Below are 21639 nucleotides of genomic sequence, written 5' to 3' on the forward strand. Positions count from 1 at the left end.
TGGAGATACAAGGCTTTCTCCCATTAAGAAGTGTCTGGAAGCAGAGGACTGCCTTTCCTGGCCTCAGTGGGAGAGGGTGCACCTAATCCTGTAGAGATGTGACATCTTAGGAAGGGGGCGATACTGGGGGAGCACCCCCTTCTCAGAGGCGAAAGGGAGAGGGGATGGGGGAAATCTCTGCAAGGGGGATCTGGGAGGGGGCAATATTTTGGATGTAAATAAATAGAATAACTAATTAATTAATAATAAAAGAGAACAAAGAAGAGGAGGCGGAGGAAGTGGCGGCATCTGTGATAGATCTGCTAAGGGCAGGTTTTTGTCCCATTTCTGCTTAAGCCTTAGCTTTCCAACCAAAAACTAAAGAAACTGAACTCCAGGCCTTCTTGACCCTGCTGTCTTTGGCATTCTGTCAGAGAACAACACTGCCGGAAAGCCCAGGTTGGAGCTAGTTTATTGGTACCATTTCTATATTTTATTATTGAGGTTATAATATAAATGTAACATTCCCCCTCCTTTTTCCTCTCATGTACCCCTCTGCACTCTCCTTCCAACCCACAGTCTCTTTGTTTTCTCACTAATTGTTATTGCATACATATGCATATATGCATTCATATCCCTAAATAGAACCCATGCAATCTATACGTCACTTGCTTCTTCTAAAGAAAAACATTAGTGTTTGAAAAATCTGAGCACTGTCAATGTGAGTAAACAAATGTTTCATGGCTGAGAACTGTTAATTCAGATTTGCAAAGATTTGAACTGTTAATTCAGATTTGTGTGTGAGTATATATATATATATGTATATATATATATATATATATATATATATATATATATATGAACGCTAGTGGCAATAAGATACGATGTCTATTTCTAAGAATACACAATATTTAATGAATATCTATTGTGTCATGCATAGAAACAGACAATTCATTTCATCCCATTCTTTCCTGGCAGAAGCTTCCTAGCAAGGTCTCATTGTGTGCACACTGTACCCAAGCATGCTGCATGGGGTCACCCCGTTTTAATGCAAGCGAGAGCTTGCCACAGCTCTTTCCCGTTACCTACAAAATACATTCTTAGCAGAGAAATTTGGGAAGTTCAAGTTTTTAATGGATCTTTGATTTTCCTAGGAGAAACAAATAGTTGCGTCCCCGTTCTAATCAGACACATTTAGTTTCATTCTACGTGATCCGTGGCCTGGGCTGAGGCTCACGTGTAAGCATTGTTTATGTGAAACATTGGGTTATCTCTTTTTAAAGTTTTGGGGTCTAGTGAGCACATGTGGAGTGAATGTTCTATTTGGCCATAAGTTCTATTACACGCTGCGTTCTCTGCTGCGCTCATCTTCAAACCTCTGGCTTTGTAGTCTTTACTTGGCTGACGAGGTGGCGAGTCAGAGTTACAAAGTCTGGCCAGATTGGTTTATTGCTTGGAATAGAGTACTACTATGTCCATATAAAGGGCACAGCAGACAGCCCTGGGCATTTCTCAGTCTTGGTGAGCAGTGAGTGCTAATCTTTCTCTTTAATGAGAAGCTGTCCTCTGTTCTTAATCCCCTGTGTGAGAAACACGACCACTCAGACGGACATTTATTTAACCCTGCTGGGAATTGTGATCACGCTCTCTTCATATCATCACAAGTAATTAAAATAAAAAACCATGAATTGTTTTATGTCCTAAACTAGCTGCCAAAGTCATATCCACTAGATCTTTGAAAAGGTTCTTCTACATCTTTCAAAATAATAATAATAATACTATTAATAATCTATTAAATTTGGGGGGAATTTCATACAATACTTCGATCACTTTTATACCCCCATACTCCGTAGAAGCTTTAATTTAAGCCAAGTTAGAACCAGCTCTGTTTTAAATATTAGAGCCTGAGTAGGATTGCACAGGAATTTGAAGAACATTAACAGGCAGCCCTGTGGCCGAATATCTGGTGAAGGCAGGACGCTGAAACTCTGCAGCAGGGAAAACGTACACGCATCCTTTCTCGGAGAGTGCGTATATATGAAATGCTTTTTGACATTTTTTTTACAAAGGCAGCTAAGGCTTTCCATCCTCAGGAGAAGCTGTGGTTCTCGGTGGTTGGCAGAACGCTTACCAAGCAACTGGAGACCATGAACCTCAGCACATTCTAGCCACAAATGAGATACGAATGTTCACTTATTTTCACTAAAAGCCACAGCTTGGCTAAATCACAAAATTCTTCCCTTCAGATGCAGAGAGTTGAATCACATCCTGGAAACTGTGATGGCAAAGTTCAGGGGATATCCAGCGCGTATATGCGGTTGACCACTTTCGAAGTAGCCCCAGTTTAAGTCAAAAGACTATTCAACCTAAAATGGCCCAATCCTTGCTTTCTCCTCCCTCGTACACTGGCTGCCAAAAACTGATGGCGTTAAATAAAAGTTAAAATATTACTAAATTGTGAGAACAAACTGACTCATAAAGAAGAAGCAAACAAGTAGGTGGGAGGACACAAACTTGCTTTGTTCCTTTCAAATTGAAGGGAGAAGAAAGAAAGTTTGCAATACATGAAGTAAGACTTGCTAGATAACAGCTACAGCAAAAACATCATTGGCAGTCTCCCCCCATGCTAACAGCATCCACAGGCTCCCCTAGCAGCAGCACTGGAGGCAGCCTCCCATGCAAACTGCACTCCATGGCTTCTCTAATAGCAGCTGGCACATCAGGGGCAGCCTCAGCAGCCACTGGCTCTTCTCACAGCAGGAGTTCAGTAGGAGCTGTGGGATGCTTCTGGGGCTGCTGAAAGGCTTTCCAGGCATGCGCACGCGCACGCGCGCGCGCGCGCACACACACACACACACACTCTGAGCTGGAAGCCCATGAAAGATACAATTTGTAACCAATTCCGAGGCAATCTTTTTTATATTTGATAACCGAATCTAGCTTCCTTCCTTCCTTCATTATATTAAGTGGCTTTCCTTTTTACGTTAAAAACACGTCGAAGTGGCAAAATCATACACACCGGCTGATGGTCACGCCATGAACTTTTCACTGTATCTATCTCTCATCTCATGGTTTCTTAGTGCCTGCTGTCCCCCTTTCTGTCTAGTGTCCCTCTGTCTACCTCTGCACACTGAGAATACTGACATCGTAAGTGTCAGGCACCACTTGGCACCTTAAAGGGCTCTTGACAATGGCACCTTGAATCTCAAAAACTATATTTTCACACATACAACCTTCACTAGTTCTCTAATATATTATCTATTTAGATTGATATTGATTTCAATAACGCATCATTTTGATTAGCCGAGTCAGAATTTTTGAATATTAAAACACTAAGTAAGGCGTGTCATCAAATGTTTAAAACCTCAGGTACATAAGGGAAGCTGTAATTGCTAAAGAGATTGTTCAGGGTTCCCTGGAGATGGTGACACAATATAGTCTGCTGACCGATGAATTCATTTTTGACCAATTGGCCCATTTTTAAAGAAAACATATGAGACTTTTGTTTGAGGTCTTCGCTAAGCGGTTTGAATAAGGAACAATACACCAAATCTCTGAACCCTGGTAGATTTATTTTAGAGTTGAAGGGGGAAAAAATGAGATCTGTTAACAGACAGTAGGAATAAAAAAACAACGATATGCCGGGTGTGGTGGCACATGCCTTTAATCCCAGCACTGGGGAGGCAGAGGCAGGTGGATTTCTGAGTTCGCGGCCAGCCTGGTCTACAGAGTGGGTTCCAGGACAGTTAGGGCTACACAGAGAAACCCTGTTTCGAAAAACCAAAAAACCCAACCAAACAAAAAAACCCAAAAAACCAAAAACAAAACAAAAACAACGATGTATAGACTTTTAGCAGGACACAATTTCTCTATTATAAAATTTATCAAAAGTAGTCAAGAAGAGTTACTCTGTACTTTATCAAGCACTGCTTAAGCATTTCATTATCCTCATAGAAGTGTTGTAAAGAAAAAAATTGGTTTTGGAAACCGAATACAATAGCTTTTTTTTTTTTTTTTTTTTTTTTAAGGTGGAAAGATGATGCTTACAGAGCAGGGGTCACAGAATTAAAGGTGAAAAATAACCCAGTGTCAGGTGACAGGTGACGAAGGACAGAGCTACCGAGGAACTCAGATGGCTTCTCTGAATTATTAGCAAACCTGTAGTGACTTCTTGCTAGATGAACTTTCAACACTGTGGTAAAGAAATCAGAAGGATGCACACAGCGTCCATGTGCTTAATCAAGATAGCTACTGTGATGATGGGTATTCTGTCGAACAGGGGAAGGGAAATGATTGGTGGTAGTTGTCAAAATTAGGCCAGTGTGGGCCAGGGAGTTGATTCAGTGAGTAAAGGCAGCCACTCAAACCTGATGACCCTAGTTTGTCCCCAAGGACCCATATAAAAAGCCAGATGCAGTGGTGGGCATTAAGTACTCTTTCAGTGATACGGCAGACAAAGAACTGAACAGAGGCTCGGTGGCCAGCGAGTCTGTAGAATGCAGTGCACCAGAGAAAACAAAAAGAGACCCTGCCATAAAAGCGTAACTCTTGAATGCTCTCTTCTGAGCTACATATGTGTGCCAGAACGTGTGTATTCCCACACTCATACGCATACATGCACACATACATACACACACAAAATAGAATTTTATAAAATTATGTAGCAATTAAAAAAATACTTTGCCCGTCATTTGCCACCATGAGTTGAAGGATAAAATGAAACATATATAAATACTTAGAATCTTTATGAATACATATATACATATATGTTTATGTGTGTGTGTGTAGATAATATCAAGTTCTTTCTAAAAAAAGAAGTGTTTGACTGACATAAATTATAATTAAAATTAATTTTAGTGGTATGTTTACTCTCTGAGAGTAAGTTAAATTGCAAAATACGAGTAGTAGTAATTTTATAACTGGACACAGCAAACACATAATTATTTGCCACCAAACCTTAGCAGAACAAAATAATGCAGATAGATGGCTTTGATCAATTATTGTATTAAACTGCTAATTTGTTAACATTTTATCTGTACATGAATTTTGTTAAAGCACAAATGAAACGCTTGCTAGCCATTATTACACAAAGCATAATGTTCAGTGAGTTTTCAATAAGTAAATGAGGAAATAAATAACAAATGTTATGTATAGTAGGACCATTAATAAAAGAACAGTGTTATTAGTCCTTTGTTTTGCTTCATTGATAACATAAATGCTTAAAAGAAATGCACAGTAAAACACAGAAGTGGATGCTCACAGTCATCTATTGGATGGGACACAGGGCCCCCAATGGAGAAGCTAGAGAAAGCACCCAAAGAGCTGAAGGGGTCTGCAACCCTATAGGTGGAACAACAATATGAACTAACCAGTACCCCGGAGCTCTTGTCTCTAGCTGTGTATGCAGCAGAAGATGGCCTAGTTGGCCATCACTGGGAAGAGAGGCCCCTTGGTATTGCAAACTTTATAGGCCTCAGTACAGGGGAAAGCCAGGGCCAAGAAGTGGGAGTGGGTGGGTAGGGGAGCAGGGCAGTGGGAGGGTATAGGGAACTTTTGGGATAGCATTTGAAATGTATATAAAGAAAATATCTAATTAAAAAAAAAAAAAGACGTGCAGAGTAAAGCTGTGTTACATTCTTCCATGGACTCTGCTGAGAAAAGAACTATAGTGAAATTTAGTACTGCCCATCATCTCACCGGGCATCGGTAATTATGAAGAGATGCATTTGTTCCATTTCATAAAGGTTTCTGCTTAAGTTAGACCAGGCTATGAATCTTGAAACCTTGTGCAAGCCTGCCACTTAGTGGTCAAAACTGGAAACAGCAGGCTGAAATCAAAGCAGGCTTGAATTTTAAGTGATATATTTATTTTCTTCAACTAAATTGGAAATGAAAACTCAAGTAATAAAGATTAAAGTTTATATCTACATTATTTTTAGTGATGACAAGTAACTGTTGGCAGTAATGATTACCAAAACATGATAATGGCAGTTGGAGAATTTTAAACCCTGGGAGTCTCTGATTATTTTTTAAATGTTATTTTGAGTTTGCATACATCTTTTCCAGACTTTCAGTTGCCTTAGTGGATAGCACAGGGGCAGCAGATGGTTGCAAACCAACCAATGCTATCCCTGTATGAAATGCCATCAAGAATCAAGAAAAATGACAAGTCATGTAAGTGACATAGACAAAGAGAAATTCTTGCCTCTGCAATTTTGAGCAACCATCACAGCCACCTGTGCCCACACCACCCCCCGAACCACAGATGTGCCCTCTGTTAGTACATTTTTACCCTCTAAGCTTCACGTGGAAAACGCTCGTTCCAACAAATACAAAAGCCAGGGCTAGACACAAGAATTGCCTCTGAAAGACTGTTTAAACATTTTTGATGCCGTCACTTAAGTGTCATTTAGTAGTGTATTTGAGCTCTGATTTGTTGTTTGTTGTTGTTAGAAAAGAAACACACCATGAAATCTTTCCTGGACTTTTGTAGGTTCAGGAGATAATTCCTTTGATCGCCTATTTTACAATATCCATTCTTATCTTGAGGTTATATATTCTTTTAAAGAATTCAACTCATCTGTCTTTCTTTCACATGCTAATAATGAACACGTGGTAACTTGATTCAGGTGTGGCTCATGGTTTGGCTTATCTGTTAGCTGAGAGTAACCCAAGTTGACGAATCCCAACATAGGGCCCACAGCCAGCAAGTACTCCTTAGTGGGCCAGCCGGGGCCAGCCGGGGCCAGCCGGGGCCAGCCGGGGCCAGCCGGGGCCAGCCGGGGCCAGCCGGGGCCAGCCGGGGCCAGCCGGGGCCAGCTACTTTCTGAACCTCTGTGGCTGTCATTTGCAGAGAGAGCAGGCGTAGTCCGAGGACTCACTCCACATCTCTACCCCAACTCACCTTTCGCCTTTAGCACACCAACCACTTCTTTTTTGTTTGTTTGTTTGTGGTTTTCATTTTGTTTTGGTTTTTTGTTTGTTTGTTTGTTGAGACAGGGTTTCTCTGTGTAGCCCTGGCTGTCCTGGAACTCACTCTGTAGACCAGGCTGGCCTCGAACTCAGAAATCCGCCTGCCTCTGCCTCCCAAGTGCTGGGATTAAAGGCGTGCGCCACCACTGCCCAGCTCAACCACTTCTTTATTCCCTTCTTTTTTTTTAATGTACATATCTATCATTTATTTTGTTTTAATTAGGTATTTTCTTCATTTACATTCCCAATGCTATCCCCAAAGTCCCCCATACCCTCCCCCCCTCCCCTACCCACCCACTCCCACTTCTTGGCCCTGGCGTCCAGATATAGCTGTCTCTTGTGAGGCTATGCTGGGGCCTAGCAAGCACAGAAGTGGATATTTCCTTCTTTTTTAAGCCCTTAAGCTTTTATAGACTTTCAGATACATTTGCACTGCAAAATGTCTCCTCTGCCCCTCTTCTATATCTGTTGCCCATTTATTCTTTTTCCCTATTTTTTCTTACAGTGAGTATTTATGTCAAATAACATAGGGTAATTATTATATTAAAGAATGTACCTAGGCTCTAAATGTGAAGTTTCACCTTAATTAGGGTAATTTATGCCCCCAAATCTATTTATGCAGTCTTCTCCGAAGCTACTAAATATACTTTATAAGTCCCTCTTGTCATCTTTCGAGATGGTAGCTCTGAAATCATTCAATTTATGAGACCAAAGGATTAAATGAATTCCAAACTTTGTTTCTCCTTTTAAGTAGCATGTCTGTTTATCTGACTGTTTCCCTTAAAATCAATAAAAATGGTGAGACGCGTCTTTCAAAAAAAAAGTCTAATATGTAAAGAAGAATTATTAAATTGATAAAGATTGTGATTCTGCTTTCACTAATAATGGGCAAGTCTATGTTAGGTGAATCATAAATGTTTTCTGTCTATTATGTAAATTTTTAGGTGTACTCTGGCTTAGAAACCTAATTGGCAGGTTTATGATTGGTTTTATGGTTACAGCTAGTCTCAGTAAATTGCAAATAACGGACATCCTGGTGAACCTGCAGAGGCATATACATTAACACGGAGGGAGTGGTGGCCGTGCATCTATGCCACAAATGTCCCTGTCTGTTTAAAGGAACGCTTACTAAACTTAAAGAAGAAACCCTAGACAAGTAATTTGAAGGCAACCGGATAATCTAAAGCATCATGCTATTATAATTTATAAACATCAGTACAGATCTTACATGGAATAAAAATTCTGAAATATCACACTGAGTTGGCTCAATCACTTGTGTACATTAATAGCTGATTTTGACATTAATGTCCACACCCCTCATTTTTGCTGTTTTTTTGTTTTTTTGTTTGTTTTGTTTCTTGAGACAGGGACTCAGTATGTAGCCCAGGCTGGCTTCCAGCTTAAGAATCTAAGATTCTTTTGACTAAGTACCCTGAGTGCTGAGATGTAAGTCCTATTTACCAGACCAGCATATTTTCATTTGTTGTTGTTGTTGCTTTTCTATCATTTTAAAATGTTGAATAAGGATTTTGCTATATTCTATACATACATATACATATATCATATATATATATATATGTATATATATATATATCATTGTACTTTGCTTATATCCCCACTACCCTTCCATCTGAGTCCTGCACCTCTCGTGTGCCCCTTCTTCCTACTGACATAGTTCCTCTGCGCATCTTCATTTTCTTTTAATTGAATTTTTTATTTATTTACTTTACATCACACTCACTGTCTCTCTCTTGGTCACCCCCTGCCACAATCCTTCCTCCAGCCCCCCCTTCTCCTCTGAGCAGATTGAGGCCCTCTGGGTATCCCCCCTGCCCCCACCCTCTGCCCCAGTCCTGGTACTTGAAGACTCTGTACTGTGAGGCTAGACACTTCCTCTCCCACTGAGGCCAGCCAAGCTCAGCACATATTAATTAAGGGCACGTGCCAAACAGATACACAAGTTCCTAAGTAGTAACCTTTTCAGAGAGGAGAATGGTAGCAACTAGGAGAGCCAATTTGTCCTGTGCCAGTGTTAAGCAGCTTGTTAATCCCCGAAATGATAGCCCTGCATTGTTTCCCAACTGTCTCCCTAGTCTCTGATCGCTGTGTTAATTCCCAAAGTTTGGAGAATGTACAGTTTCCACTTCTGAGAATTAACCATTTAATCTTTCTCAAACCTTGCAGACTAGCTCAAGCCTTGAAACAAATATATTCCATTGATTTATTACACTCACAGAATGAAATAAATTACTTTAAAACGATCATTATAACCTGGAATAAGTTCAATGTTTTCTCTCATTCAAATTACAACGAAATTGCTGGGACCTGACCTTGGGTACAAATTTAGTAGGGTAGCGTTCACATCAATACAAGAATCATATAATGATGGAAGGGGAAAAAAAAAAAACCCTAAAGATCAGTAGATATTTGAGAATATCCCTACCAAACTCTTTAACATTAGTCCTTTATAAATGTTTTAGAGTACCATGATTAATCTGAGAAAAATGAAAAGCTTTTCACATGACTGTCACCTCCTTATAAAACTAAAATTATGTAAAATATTATTATATTTCTGAATTTTTAATTATTTATATATGTGTGTGTGCGCACGCGTGCGTGCGTGTGTGTGTGTGTGTGTGTGCGTGTATGTGTGTGTGTGTGAGTGTGTGTGTGTGTTTGCGAGTGTGTGCGTGTGCGTGTGTGTGCGTGTGTGTGTGAGTGTGTGTGTGTGTTTGCGAGTGTGTGCGTGTGTGTGTGTGTCTGTGCGTGTGCGTGTGCGTGTGTGTGTGTGTGCGTGTGTGTGTGAGTGTGTGTGTGTGTTTGCGAGTGTGTGCGTGTGTGTGTGCATGTGCGTGTGTGTGTGTAAGTTATGGTACATGTGCCACCAGAGAACAACCTTTTAGGTTTGGTCCCTTCTTTCTGTTATATGGGTTCCTAAGATTGAACTCAGGCCCACAGCCTTGGTGGCTTACTTACCTACTAAGCTACGTCTCTGATCCTTAACTGAAGTCTTAGCACAGACACAGAAGAACTATTAGGATGTTGGTAAGATGAAGTAGAAGACACATACCATAAAATTCCTCTGGTAATGGATATGCGTAATTTCCTTGTTAAAGTCAATCACGTAGCCATTGAAGGACCACACAAACGTGAGGTCCAAGGCAGGATCGAAAGACGCGGCACACTGCATGGTGGCATTTTCCCCAACAGTGATGTCAGCATTGATTGGGGCCAAAATGATTCGTGTGGGATCTGTAGGGTTTCAAAAGAAAAGTAAGTCACAGTTAAAGAAACACAGGAGACGAAGTAAAACTCGAGACATTGGCTGATCTGGTACTGTGCAAGAATTAAAGTCAACGTTGGAGCTCTAACCCCGCCATCTGAGGACTGTGAACAGTGTCTGCTTGATTCACAGGTAATCCTACTTTCTCCCTTCCTCTTGGCCACTAATGCCAGCATGTGACGACTTGCCTCAAATGCAGGCTCATTACACAGTACTGCCTGCATCTTTCCATGTGACTGGACCCTAAGACCATCTGAGGATGTGATGCATACAGACAGCCTGCTCACCTCAAAGGTAGCTCTTACCTCCCGCTCTCAGGGACCTCAATGTTGCAAACTGGGTACTTAAACTGAACAATTGTGTGTCCCACCTTTAGCTGTCACTCTTTCCTCTGGTAAGCTAACCTTGGCTTTTAAGGAGCACGTTCTTTCTATAGACTGCCCACCGGTGGAGTCAGAAGCTGTGATTTTCTCTAGCTGAGCTAGGACAGCCTCTCTTATCCCAGTCATGCAAAAGCTTTGGGTGGGCCTAAGACTGAACTTTGAGTACCATTCAGTGCTCCCAAAACCTGACAAATTCAGATCTCAAAGCCCACTCAAAAAAATATGGGTCAGACACTTCTACCAAAAGGTACAATGAATAATCTAATTACATATCATCCTTAAGGTTCCCCCCCACACACACACACACACAGAACAAGTAACACAAAATTCAAGACAGCATGCCTGCCTCCTCCAAAACTTATTAATCCTGTGTTAGTGATCCCCAATGAAAGCAACTTAGATGACAGGACAATTAATTAAAAAGAACAATTATAGATATGTTTAAGAAGCTCAAAAGAGATATAAATAAATGCCAAAATGAAAGTCAATAAAGCACAAGTAGTTCAATAAAATGAGAACAACTCAAGACTTATGAAAATATAATTCAATACATAAATACTGAAGAATATATATACTTATATAATTTGAAATGAAAACTCCAGGATGTTTAATAAAAAGCCCAAATGGAAAGCCTTACTAATAAAATATATCTAGCAGAAGATAGAATATCAGAGCTTGAAGGCAAGGAAGAGAAATTGGATTACTCAGCCAAATAAAATAAGTTTTAAAAGACCCATAAACAAAAGAGACAAAATCTCTGGGACAGTATAAAAAGACCTATTGTGAGTGACTGTCCTCTGGGATAAGTGGTCCTCATCTTTGAGGAACTCAGCTAGGCCTTTTGCAAAATTGATTATCTGTCCTGGGCTTGTTAACTGTTTATCCCTCTCATAGAGGTTTGAGGAGTCATGAGACTACTTGAATATATATCTGCTCCTTACCACCTGTTGTATAAATATCTGCTTTAATTGCATGTGGCTCAGATAGCAACTACTGGAGAGACTGGGGGGGGGGGCAGGCTTCATCTATGCATCTGTGGGAAATCATCACCTCTACTAGATAAAGGTTTTTCCAGTGTGTCCTGTTGAGGGAGGAGCACCCACATTTGTGAAAGCAAACCCTCACATATGTTCTCCAAGGAAGCCCAATAGGCTCTTTGGTTTCTGTGATGGTTTGTATATGCTCAGCCCAGGGAGTGGCACTATTAGAAAGTATGGTTCTGTTGGAGTAGGTATGTCAATGTGGGTATGGGCTTTAAGACCCTCATCCTAGCTGCTTGGAAACCATAATAAAAGCAGACTAAAGCCACCCCTATGGAGAAGAGTGAGGAATAACTCAGGTTGAAGAGAAAAATAAGCATGTCTAAGAAGCTACAAGGAAATGGAAACAATGGCAGGTTACACAAAGGAACACTAAGAAAAGAAACATCACAAAGTTAGCAAAATGACAACAAACAACACACATTTTTTCCCACTAATACATTTGAATATCAACTTCCTAGTCAACAACACAAGCTTGCAGACTGGATTAGAAAACAGTATTCACCATTTTTCTATTTCCAAGAAACGCAACTCCCCACCAAAGATAGACACTACCTGATGGTAAAAGGATAAGCAAAGGAATCCTAAACAAATGTAAACAGAAAATAGTTTCTAATAGGATTTTGGTAGCACAGGAACTAAGACCAACAATTGACAAATGATATCTCATAAAACTAATAAGCATTTATATTGCAAAAAAAGCCATTAATTGAATGAAGAGGAAACCACAGCTAAATATCTGACAGATGGTTAATATTTAACATACATAAACAATTCAAAAAACTATACATCAACAAAATAACCCAATACAAAAAGGGGCAATCAATTTGAAGAGACTTCTCAGAAGAAAGAATAAACATGGCTGATAAACATTTAAAGAAAAGTTCAATAACTTTAGTCATCAGGAAAATGAGAGTTGAAACGACTTTAATATTCCTTCTCAACCTAGTCAGGTTGCCTATATCAAGAAATTAAATGAGAACAAATGTTAACAAGGGTAGAGGTAATAATCAACCCTTACCCCATGGTAGCCACTATGAAAACAAGTGCAGTAGTTTCCTAAAACAGGACTAGAACTCCCCTACCCGACTCCTGCACATACTCCTATTAAGAATTCTATTTTCTTCTTCTGAGATGCTTGCACATCTATGTTTACTGCTTCTCCAGTTAGGAAACAGAACCAGCCTAGTTGCCCACCATCTGGTGAATGAAGAAGAACTCTGAAGTACACACACAAAATAGAATTTTATTCAGTTACAAAGCAAAATTTAAAAAAAATGCAGATGAATTGGTGAGACTACACAAAAGAAGTACAATGAGCCAGGTTACCAGTTGCAGGATGTCATACTGTGAAAGCCAGTATTGTGTTACTTACTAAATACCCTGCTTCTAGTTGTGGTGAGGCTCAGCCCTTATCATGTAGCTTTAATCTCTCTGTCTAGAACATAGACACACCCTTAATAAACACTTTTAATCCCAAACAATGAAGGTAAGTTACGTTGTAGAAGGAAGCCCCCATGTTTGAAACTGATGTCTAATTGAGTGGCAGACAAAGTGATGAATCAGAGAATGACTTGACACAACAGGGTATACACAACTCTCACAAGAAGAGAGAGGAAAGGGAAGCTATCTAACGGGCAGTGCAGAGAGTTGGGTGCAGTTTTACTGAGACAGGTTGCAGAGAGAGAACAAGCTAGAAACCGGTGAAGACAGATGAGTCCGAGTATGAGAAGGAGCCAGATGATCAAAACAGATGGTCAGAGTTAGTTTGAGGCCAAGCAGAGCAATTCAGTCAGAGGCCCAGAGTGAAGACAGATTGAATCAGTCAGCTTGAAGAGGAATTTGAGTTGAATCAGCCAACCAGAGTTTAGAAAGAGCTAGAAAGTGAGCTTATTCAGGAGTAAGGCTCAGAGGATGAAAACATTCTAGGCCTAGATAAGATTATACAGAGGTTAGAAGCTTCTAGGACTAGGCCTAGGTTAGCAAATGGGGGCACTAAGCCTCTGAGATGACAATTACATCAGGTAAATTAAAGATACTTTACTAGTAACCCACGTACAGAAAGACAAAAGTGTATGTTTTCTCTTATATGTGGTTCCTAGCTTCAAATCTTCAGATTTTCATGTTTGAACTATAATACCTGTTGAAGTAAGTAAACTAGAAATGGACCATTGAGGTGGGGGACCATCCCACTGAAGTATGGGGGAGGGGATAGACTTTCACAGGTGGTACCCAAATGGTGAAATTTAGGGAATGGAAAGTCTAATCTGGATGTGTGTTGGAAGATGGTGGAGATGAGGATGCAAGATATATTCATCAAAACTAAGGACCTGTGGGCGGGGGAAGAACATACAAAACTTACTACCTAAAAAAATAAAAATGTTGAGTTAAGGAAAAGCACACACAAGAGTTAGAAGGTCTGGATAATGCTACTCCTGAAAACCAAGGGTTTCTAAACAAGCAACAGTGGCAGGTATGTGATACCTCTTCATCAGTTGTTGGTTAGAGGGGCTGAAGACTCTCAAATAATGCAGGCCCTTTCTCATGATAACTAGTTTGCAAAACCTATGGCTGAAAAACAACATGTATCTTTGCTATAAGGTGTAGAGAAATGAAGCTGGAACTGGGCCTGAAAACTTTCCCCCTGCTGCCTAGCTTTCAGGTTGCTATAAGATGCTAAATAGAGTTCTGGGGGAGGCATCAACAGTCTTACCCACTTATAAACCCTATGGCCTGTAATACCAATATGTCAACTAAGATGTGCCCACTTATGCAACTGCAGTATGATTGTTAAGGGAGTAACCACCTGCTCTGATTGGATTTGGGGCTGGTCCCTCATGAAGCACTGCAAACCTATCACTATAAACCCATTCCAAAACCCATAGCTTAGGAGGTCTCAGACCTTAGGACAGAACTTGATGTTTTTGTTTATCTAAGTTGTCATGGTACTAAATTGGCTTCTACATCCTTATGTTTATACCTAAAGGCAAATGCTACTCCTAGCTTTGTATCAGAGGCACCTCCATGATGGATGGCAGTGCATACAGAGAGGTTCATGATGTCTCAAAGTGATGAAAATAAGTGGCAGTTGAATACACAGTGATAATCAGGATAGGTATACCTTCATTTATAAATATCAGGGAATACCATGAAAAAGAGGGTGAAAAGAATGAAGATGCTGAACAATAAGGACAAGTGCTGTGAAGTGCTGTCTTCTGGGCATGGCAGAGACAATGCAGTCATGACTTCATAACAACTGTGGTTGTCTACAATGAGGCTACACAAGCCTGAGCCTATGGGGCCCTCTCTTTCCCTCTGGAATTGTTGGCTTCTGACAGATTTCAGGGGAGGGATTACTATTGGCCAGTTTGTGCACACTGAGATGTCCAGCTTATCCCCCAAAACGATGACATGGGTTAAACTCAGTAGCTCTTAACAAAATAACAAATCTGATCTCCATCGCTAATCGGCAATGGCCAAGTTATGAGAAAGAGAAGAGGACTTTTAGAGAGAAAGCGGGTAACGGGGGGGCATGATATTAGATGGTGGTTATAACAATTGGGATGAACATCATACGTATATAACCATCATACATAAATGAAAGTGAAAAAAAAAAGAACAATCTCAATAAAAAGTTCTAAAGAGGAAGAGGAATAAAATACAATATAATTTTATGCTCTTTGAAAAAGAATAAGATGCTCTCACATCCAGTACCAGGGACAGTACTCCAGAGGAAGAGATTTGTCCTGAAGACCTCTGAAAGGGGAACTCATTAATATGTTGACTGTATTGGAAGCTCAGTTTTGAATCTCTCTCTCTCACACACACACACACACACACACGCACACACACACAGAGGCATACACACACACACGCACACACACATGTGCAGATGCACACACACACACAGACATACACACACACACAGACATACACACACACACACACAGACATACACACACACACACGCAACACTGTAAGACATAAGCATCATCACTTAAAGAGAACAACATGACTCAAGTATTAAAGGATTCCTTACTTGTGATCACCAGAGTCCCAGTGCTATTAGCTTTTCCTCTGTTATTTTCTGCGAAGCATGTATAGATTCCACCATCATTTCTTGTAATATTATTGATTTCCAAGCTACCATCTTCCCATATGAGTATTCTGTTGAAATTAAAAAAATAAAAATTCAGTCATTTAATAACATACATTATTATTATACCTTGCATTAACTATGCTAACATTATTATACTTTATATCGGTTTCTTAGACATTTTCCTGCATAAAATGTTTGAATTTTCTAACCTTTGTTTCAAATGTTCTTTCTCAGTATTGGCAAATTGCTAAAAAGCTGAGTTCTTACTTTCCTAGATCCTATAGATAGCATCCTAGAGAAGATTCATCTATATTCTTCCCTCTTTAAGAAAGATGACACATTTTAGCCAAGCAGAGACCTCTTTCTTCAAATGTGAAGAAACATAGTCAGCCACTGTTCCATGTGCTGCACAAAGAACCTGGTCACTATGTTTTGTGAAGGCCACACGTTCTAGCTTGTTGCCATCTTGTCTGGGCATCTGGGGACTTTGCCATGAGTCCAATTCTTGCAGACACTAAGCTCCTTTTAGAGGCACTTTTGGCCAAAGCACTCTCCTAGGCCCTTATCAGTCTTTCTCAAGACTGCAGAATCCAAGTCTCTCTGCCTTCTTTCACCCTCTCTATGTCCTTACTCAGGCCTGTATCTCATTCAGTTGCTCTCCACCTTCCATTTAGCCTTGTCTCTCTTTTCCTTCCCAAACATTGCCACTCATAAATACCACTCTTATGAGGCTTATTCTATCTTGGCATGTTTTACTCTCACTTCAAGTCCTTGTCAAACTACTCCCTATTCCTCATTTTGTTACTTTGCCAGAACAGACGTAAAAATTACAGTCAAGTAACAGTGGGTAACCTCTAACAATTTCTCCTAAGGCCATACTAATTTTAGTTACACCCCTCCAACACACACCACTGAAATTGATTGTCATCATATTCAAAGACCCCACAGTTCTATATCACAAAATGACATTTCAGTTGCTGTAATTTAGTTAGTAATATGAATGTGTATAAGTCCCAATGAGACTGTAATAGAACCCTAAAGGTCCTGTCATCTAACGGTGCTATCTCCACAGCAACGTTATGTGCAAAACACCGACCAGGTTTGTGGATGCTGAAGCTAAATACCTACCGGCCTGTCATCTTACAAACTGTAGTATATATAATCCTTGTATAACACAACTCTCTATTATGGAAAAATGACTAAGCCTCCTCCTTGTGCAATTCCTATACTTATTCCATCATATACTTTTTCATATGGTATGAAAATGAAACAGGCAGGAAGCAGGCACAGAAGTCCCTGCTTTGCTGAACTACTTTTCATACTTTTATTCATCCAAATAATGTTATAGTTACTACTCGTTAAATATTTAATATATCAATTACTAAAACAACACATTCATTACTTTAAAATTAATATAATTACTATTAACTGATAAAATAACTTTTAATAATGTGATTGATAATAGCATAAATAAAACATTAGTAAAATACAAAATATGTTATTTAACCATTGTCTAGACTGTTTTCAACAACTCACATTTGTTTGTTCTTTTACAAATATTTAATTATATATACATATATACATAGAAAACACATGACAACATTCAGAAATTCTTACATCTGAACTTTCTCTCACACAGTGACTATTACACTCAACTGTTGAGTTAAAGTACTGATCAGAAACTGAATGTGGAGACTGGGTGAGAAAGCACTTGGCTGACATCAGAGGTTTAAGGACGCTGCACACAGTGACATTGTAAGAGCTCAGAAGACATTGGACGTCAGTGACATCCCCCTCTGACCTGACCTGCTGCTGTTGACGAGCCACTCTGTCCCTTTGCTCCATGAAAACTTGGGTTTTGGTGCAGCCTTGGGTTTACATTCAATGATAACCCTTCCTCCTTTCGCAGCCAAGATCTTTTTCTTCATAGGATTCATTTCAAAAGTTGGAGCTAAAGCTATAAGGTAAACAAATGTTTATTATTCCCCTTTGCTAGCAAATCAAAACGTTCCTTCTGGATTATGGCATGTTTCCTTGATTAATAATCAATAGAAATATTGGAGTGGTACTTTATTAGGCACTTCATACATAAATTTTTTTTATTTAATAATTTAGTAACATAGGCTCAGTGCAAATGGGTAATGGCTGATAACTTTATCAATCAAATTTTAGTTTTAATCAGGTTATATACCTATTCACCTAAAGGGCATCATGAATCCAACAGTTTGTTTTTAATTCTACAAGGGAATTAGTGAAAAAGATGGCTAGAACTCTTCATGCCACACATGCTACTTGTAAATTCTTAGACATGCTCACAGCCATCACACTCAGCCTGCCTCAAGACAAACTAACAGAAGGATTGAAATCTATTAAACTGATATCATTCTGTTGTGTCATCACAGGTACTTAACAGGTAGGATTGACATTTGAATCAGAAAACTCTTTTCAATTAATAATGGAATCCCACTTAACTTTCTATTCACTAAGCATCAACTGAGTGCATATACTCTTCGATAAACCAATCCAGGGCGTCATGACCTACTTATAGAGAGCTAAATGAATACCGAATCCAAACAATTGGTTAAGGAGCACGTGGCATAACTGAAGCTCATCTTCAAGTCACCCGTACCGCAGAATATTAGTTATGAAGTCATGACACAGAATCTCATAGCTGGTAACCCCAGTGATGGCATACCCTTTATCTTCCAGGTTCTCCCATCAAGTCCACTGCTATTAGTCACCTTGGCTATTAATAGACATGATGTATTCCAGTCATCTGCATACTGCCCCTCTTGGAGGAGTTTGCTTTTTCAGGCTGATTTGTACGTGAATCTTGATCATTTAGTCTAGTGATTCTTAAACTTTACCTACCTATCAAAACCATCCAAGGGCCTCACTCTAATGTCTGCTCAGTGGACTGACGGTGGGAGGGATTATGTACTTGCAGGAAGCCCCAAGAGCTGTTTCCTCTTTTTCTCCTCAAAGCAAGTCACCTTTTACAGCAAATATTTAGTCTATTCAGATATCCTGCATGTCAGATTTTTATATTACAATTCATAATAGTAGCAAAATTACAGATATGAATTCACAACAAAAATAATTTTATGGTTGGGGATCATCACAACATGAAGAACTGAATTAAAGTCTTCCGGCATTAGGAAGGTTGAGCCTCACGAGCCTATTTTATTGCTCTTTTAGCCTGAATATAAATAAGTAACCAACCTGTGCTGTGCATCTAATCAAAGTATAGTAAGATTGAATGCAAGCTCTGGATATCCTCTCACCGTATTATATGTTGTTTGTTTGATAAACATTGATCAGAAATAAGGAAGGATACTAACCCAGGATCTTGAGCTCAGCGTTGGCATAAATGGACCCATACGCGTTTTCTGCTATGCACTGGTACATCCCGGCATTTTCAAAAGTCACATCATACAGTCTCAGTTCCCCTTTGTGATACTAAAGGGTAAAATAAAGTACATGGGTTTGAGGAACATGGATCGTATGTAAAGTCTTCATTCAGCTTTATGTCAATGCGTAACCTAGGAACATTGTGGTCATACACCCTCTTTCTCTCCTACGATGCACGAACTGAGGTGATCATGGCATGGAGAAGACCACTTACCATGCCCAATGGCTCTTGTTCTATTCATCCTACAGAGCTGAGAGTCCACCTTTTTCCCCTTTGGACCAGCTGGGAGATTAGAGTGGGAAGGTAGAGAAGGGACCCACTGTTGTCACTTGTACCAAGGCTGGGATAGGACTTAGCACGCCTTTCTTACCTCTGTTTCTGTGGGGTTCAGGGGAACAGTGGCAAAGAGGGGACAATGTCAGTGGAGATGGTTAAATAGGAAGGTGGGCAGTGGAACAAAGGAAAAATAAGGAAAAAAGAGAGAGAGGTAAAGAGAAGATTACAGAACGCTGTTGAAAGTGAAAGAAGACACTTCATTTTTCGAGGAAGTTTTTCTTCTATTTCAGGGCCCAAGTACCCTTCCTCTACTGATCATCCTGTGACTGAACACGCACTCAGGAACAGCCAGGCTCTTCAACATACTTACCGCGTATCCATTTTTCAGCCACCTGATGGTAGGAATGGGCTTCCCTGTGGCTATGCAAGGCCAGTAGAGGTCACTGCCTATGTCCACCTCAGTGTCATTGATATGCTCTACCCATTCAGGAAATGCTGTAGAGGAGGAACAATATAAGTTTTTCAATACCCATCATAATCTCAAGAGAATAAAATTTGCATTTTGTTAGCTTTATTCTGGAGAATATATCTGATATGATGTGTCTGCTTGCGCGGGTCTATAGCATATAAAATTCACATACTGTTATAGGATAAGACAACTGTAATTTAGGTAGAAATTGTGATTCTAGAAGCATTTAATTTAACTTTTATGTGTATATGTGTGCCTTCATGAGTTCATGTGCACCACGTGCATGCAGGTGGCCCCAAAGGGTACTGGGTTCCCTGGAACTGGAGCTATAGGGAGTTGGAGCCATCTGACATGGGGCTGCAAACTGAATTCCAGCCTTGTGAAAGAGCAGCAAGTGATTTTTAACGTTTGAAGCATCTTTCCTTCCCTCTCAATTATGTTTATTTACAAATTTAAAGGCTAATTCAAGAAAAAAAATACTAAATCAATTGATATTAGTCTTATATATAACTTGAATCTTTTAGATATGTCAAAATGACAATTGAGTGTTTTAAAAAGCTCTTCCTCAGAGTTTGCTAGTATATATATAGCAATCTGAGCCATAACTTTAATATATATATATATATATATATATATACGTGTGTGTGTGTGTGTGTGTGTACACACTTTAACTTTCAGGTTAACATTTAGGACCTTATCCAGTCCCCATATTACACACTATCTGCTTAATGCAGCTTTTGTGTATTGTGAGATACATATAGCATCTTACTCTTTAGGTATACAAATGAGCAAAACCCTTAATTCACTTCCACACACCTGCTCCTTTAGCAGCCTTCACTGGGGAGACTCCTGGCTGAGTGAAATGGACGTCAGTCCTTTGTTATTTTTATCTACTTGGCAGTTGTAGAAAATGAGAAAATGATAGAAATTGCCTCAAAGGAAAAAGAATGTTTCCACGTGAAAAGAAACAGTGTGGTTAAATATTTCAGTTATCTAAGGAGCTCAAACAAAGGTAAGAAAATAGGGAAGGGAACAGAGAGAGAGAACTCTTCATGGAGACCTCCATTTTATTTCCTTTTTATTGAAAATGAGACCTTGTATTTTGTTTATTTTCTGTAGAAAGTGTCATGTGTATATTATTATAAATATTATATATGTATATATAATTATATATACATATGAGGAATCAGAAAATATTTTGTGAAAGATCCGGACTATCAATATTAACCCAATACATGGATAAGCACATGTCTCTTTGTGTACACTTTGCAGTATAAAATCTAATTTAGCTTCATTTTTTTCACTAATCATTTGTTTGTAACTCATGGGGAGAACTTTTAGCAACTGAATCCTGGTGAGTCTGTTAGTTGAATACAGGTTTTATTTTGTACAGAATCTCTCCAATACTTTAATGCCAACTCTGCTGCCTTGGCATCCCAGGGTGACACATGGAGGTGACAATACATAATACAATGTCAAGAATAAATAATTGAATCACGTTGGTGAATTATGTATGTAGTTTCCTTACACAGCTTTGAAGATAGTTTCCTTAGAGCTATAGATAAAGCTGAAGATGTCTGACTAGCAAAGAAGAAATAAACGATGGGTCATTAAAAATAACTCCATCATTTGATTCTTTTGTTTTTTTTAGTTTTATTCATTTATTTTTTTTACACTCCTTATTTTATTCCCCACCCCGTCCACCGTCCACCTTCCTACTGCTCCA

General features: G+C 39.5%; 1 protein-coding gene across 5 annotated transcripts in view; it reads right to left on the reverse strand.

Annotated features, from left to right (window-relative positions):
• Cntn1 (contactin 1) overlaps positions 1–21639 on the reverse strand; it is a 291216-nt gene that overhangs the window by 71205 nt on the left and 198372 nt on the right. For all 5 annotated transcript variants that reach the window (XM_021183311.3, XM_029469977.2, XM_085831994.1 and 2 more), the window contains 5 exons: positions 19815–19939; positions 19098–19215; positions 17563–17713; positions 15697–15824; positions 10022–10203 (listed from right to left, as the gene is read on the reverse strand). In XM_021183311.3, coding sequence (XP_021038970.1) covers positions 10022–10203; positions 15697–15824; positions 17563–17713; positions 19098–19215; positions 19815–19939 — 704 coding nt within the window. The remainder of the gene's footprint in view (positions 1–10021; positions 10204–15696; positions 15825–17562; positions 17714–19097; positions 19216–19814; positions 19940–21639) is intronic.

This window comes from Mus caroli, unplaced genomic scaffold (assembly GCF_978045245.1).
Source record: "Mus caroli unplaced genomic scaffold, Mus_caroli_1 scaffold_16, whole genome shotgun sequence".
NCBI lineage: Eukaryota > Metazoa > Chordata > Mammalia > Rodentia > Muridae > Mus > Mus caroli.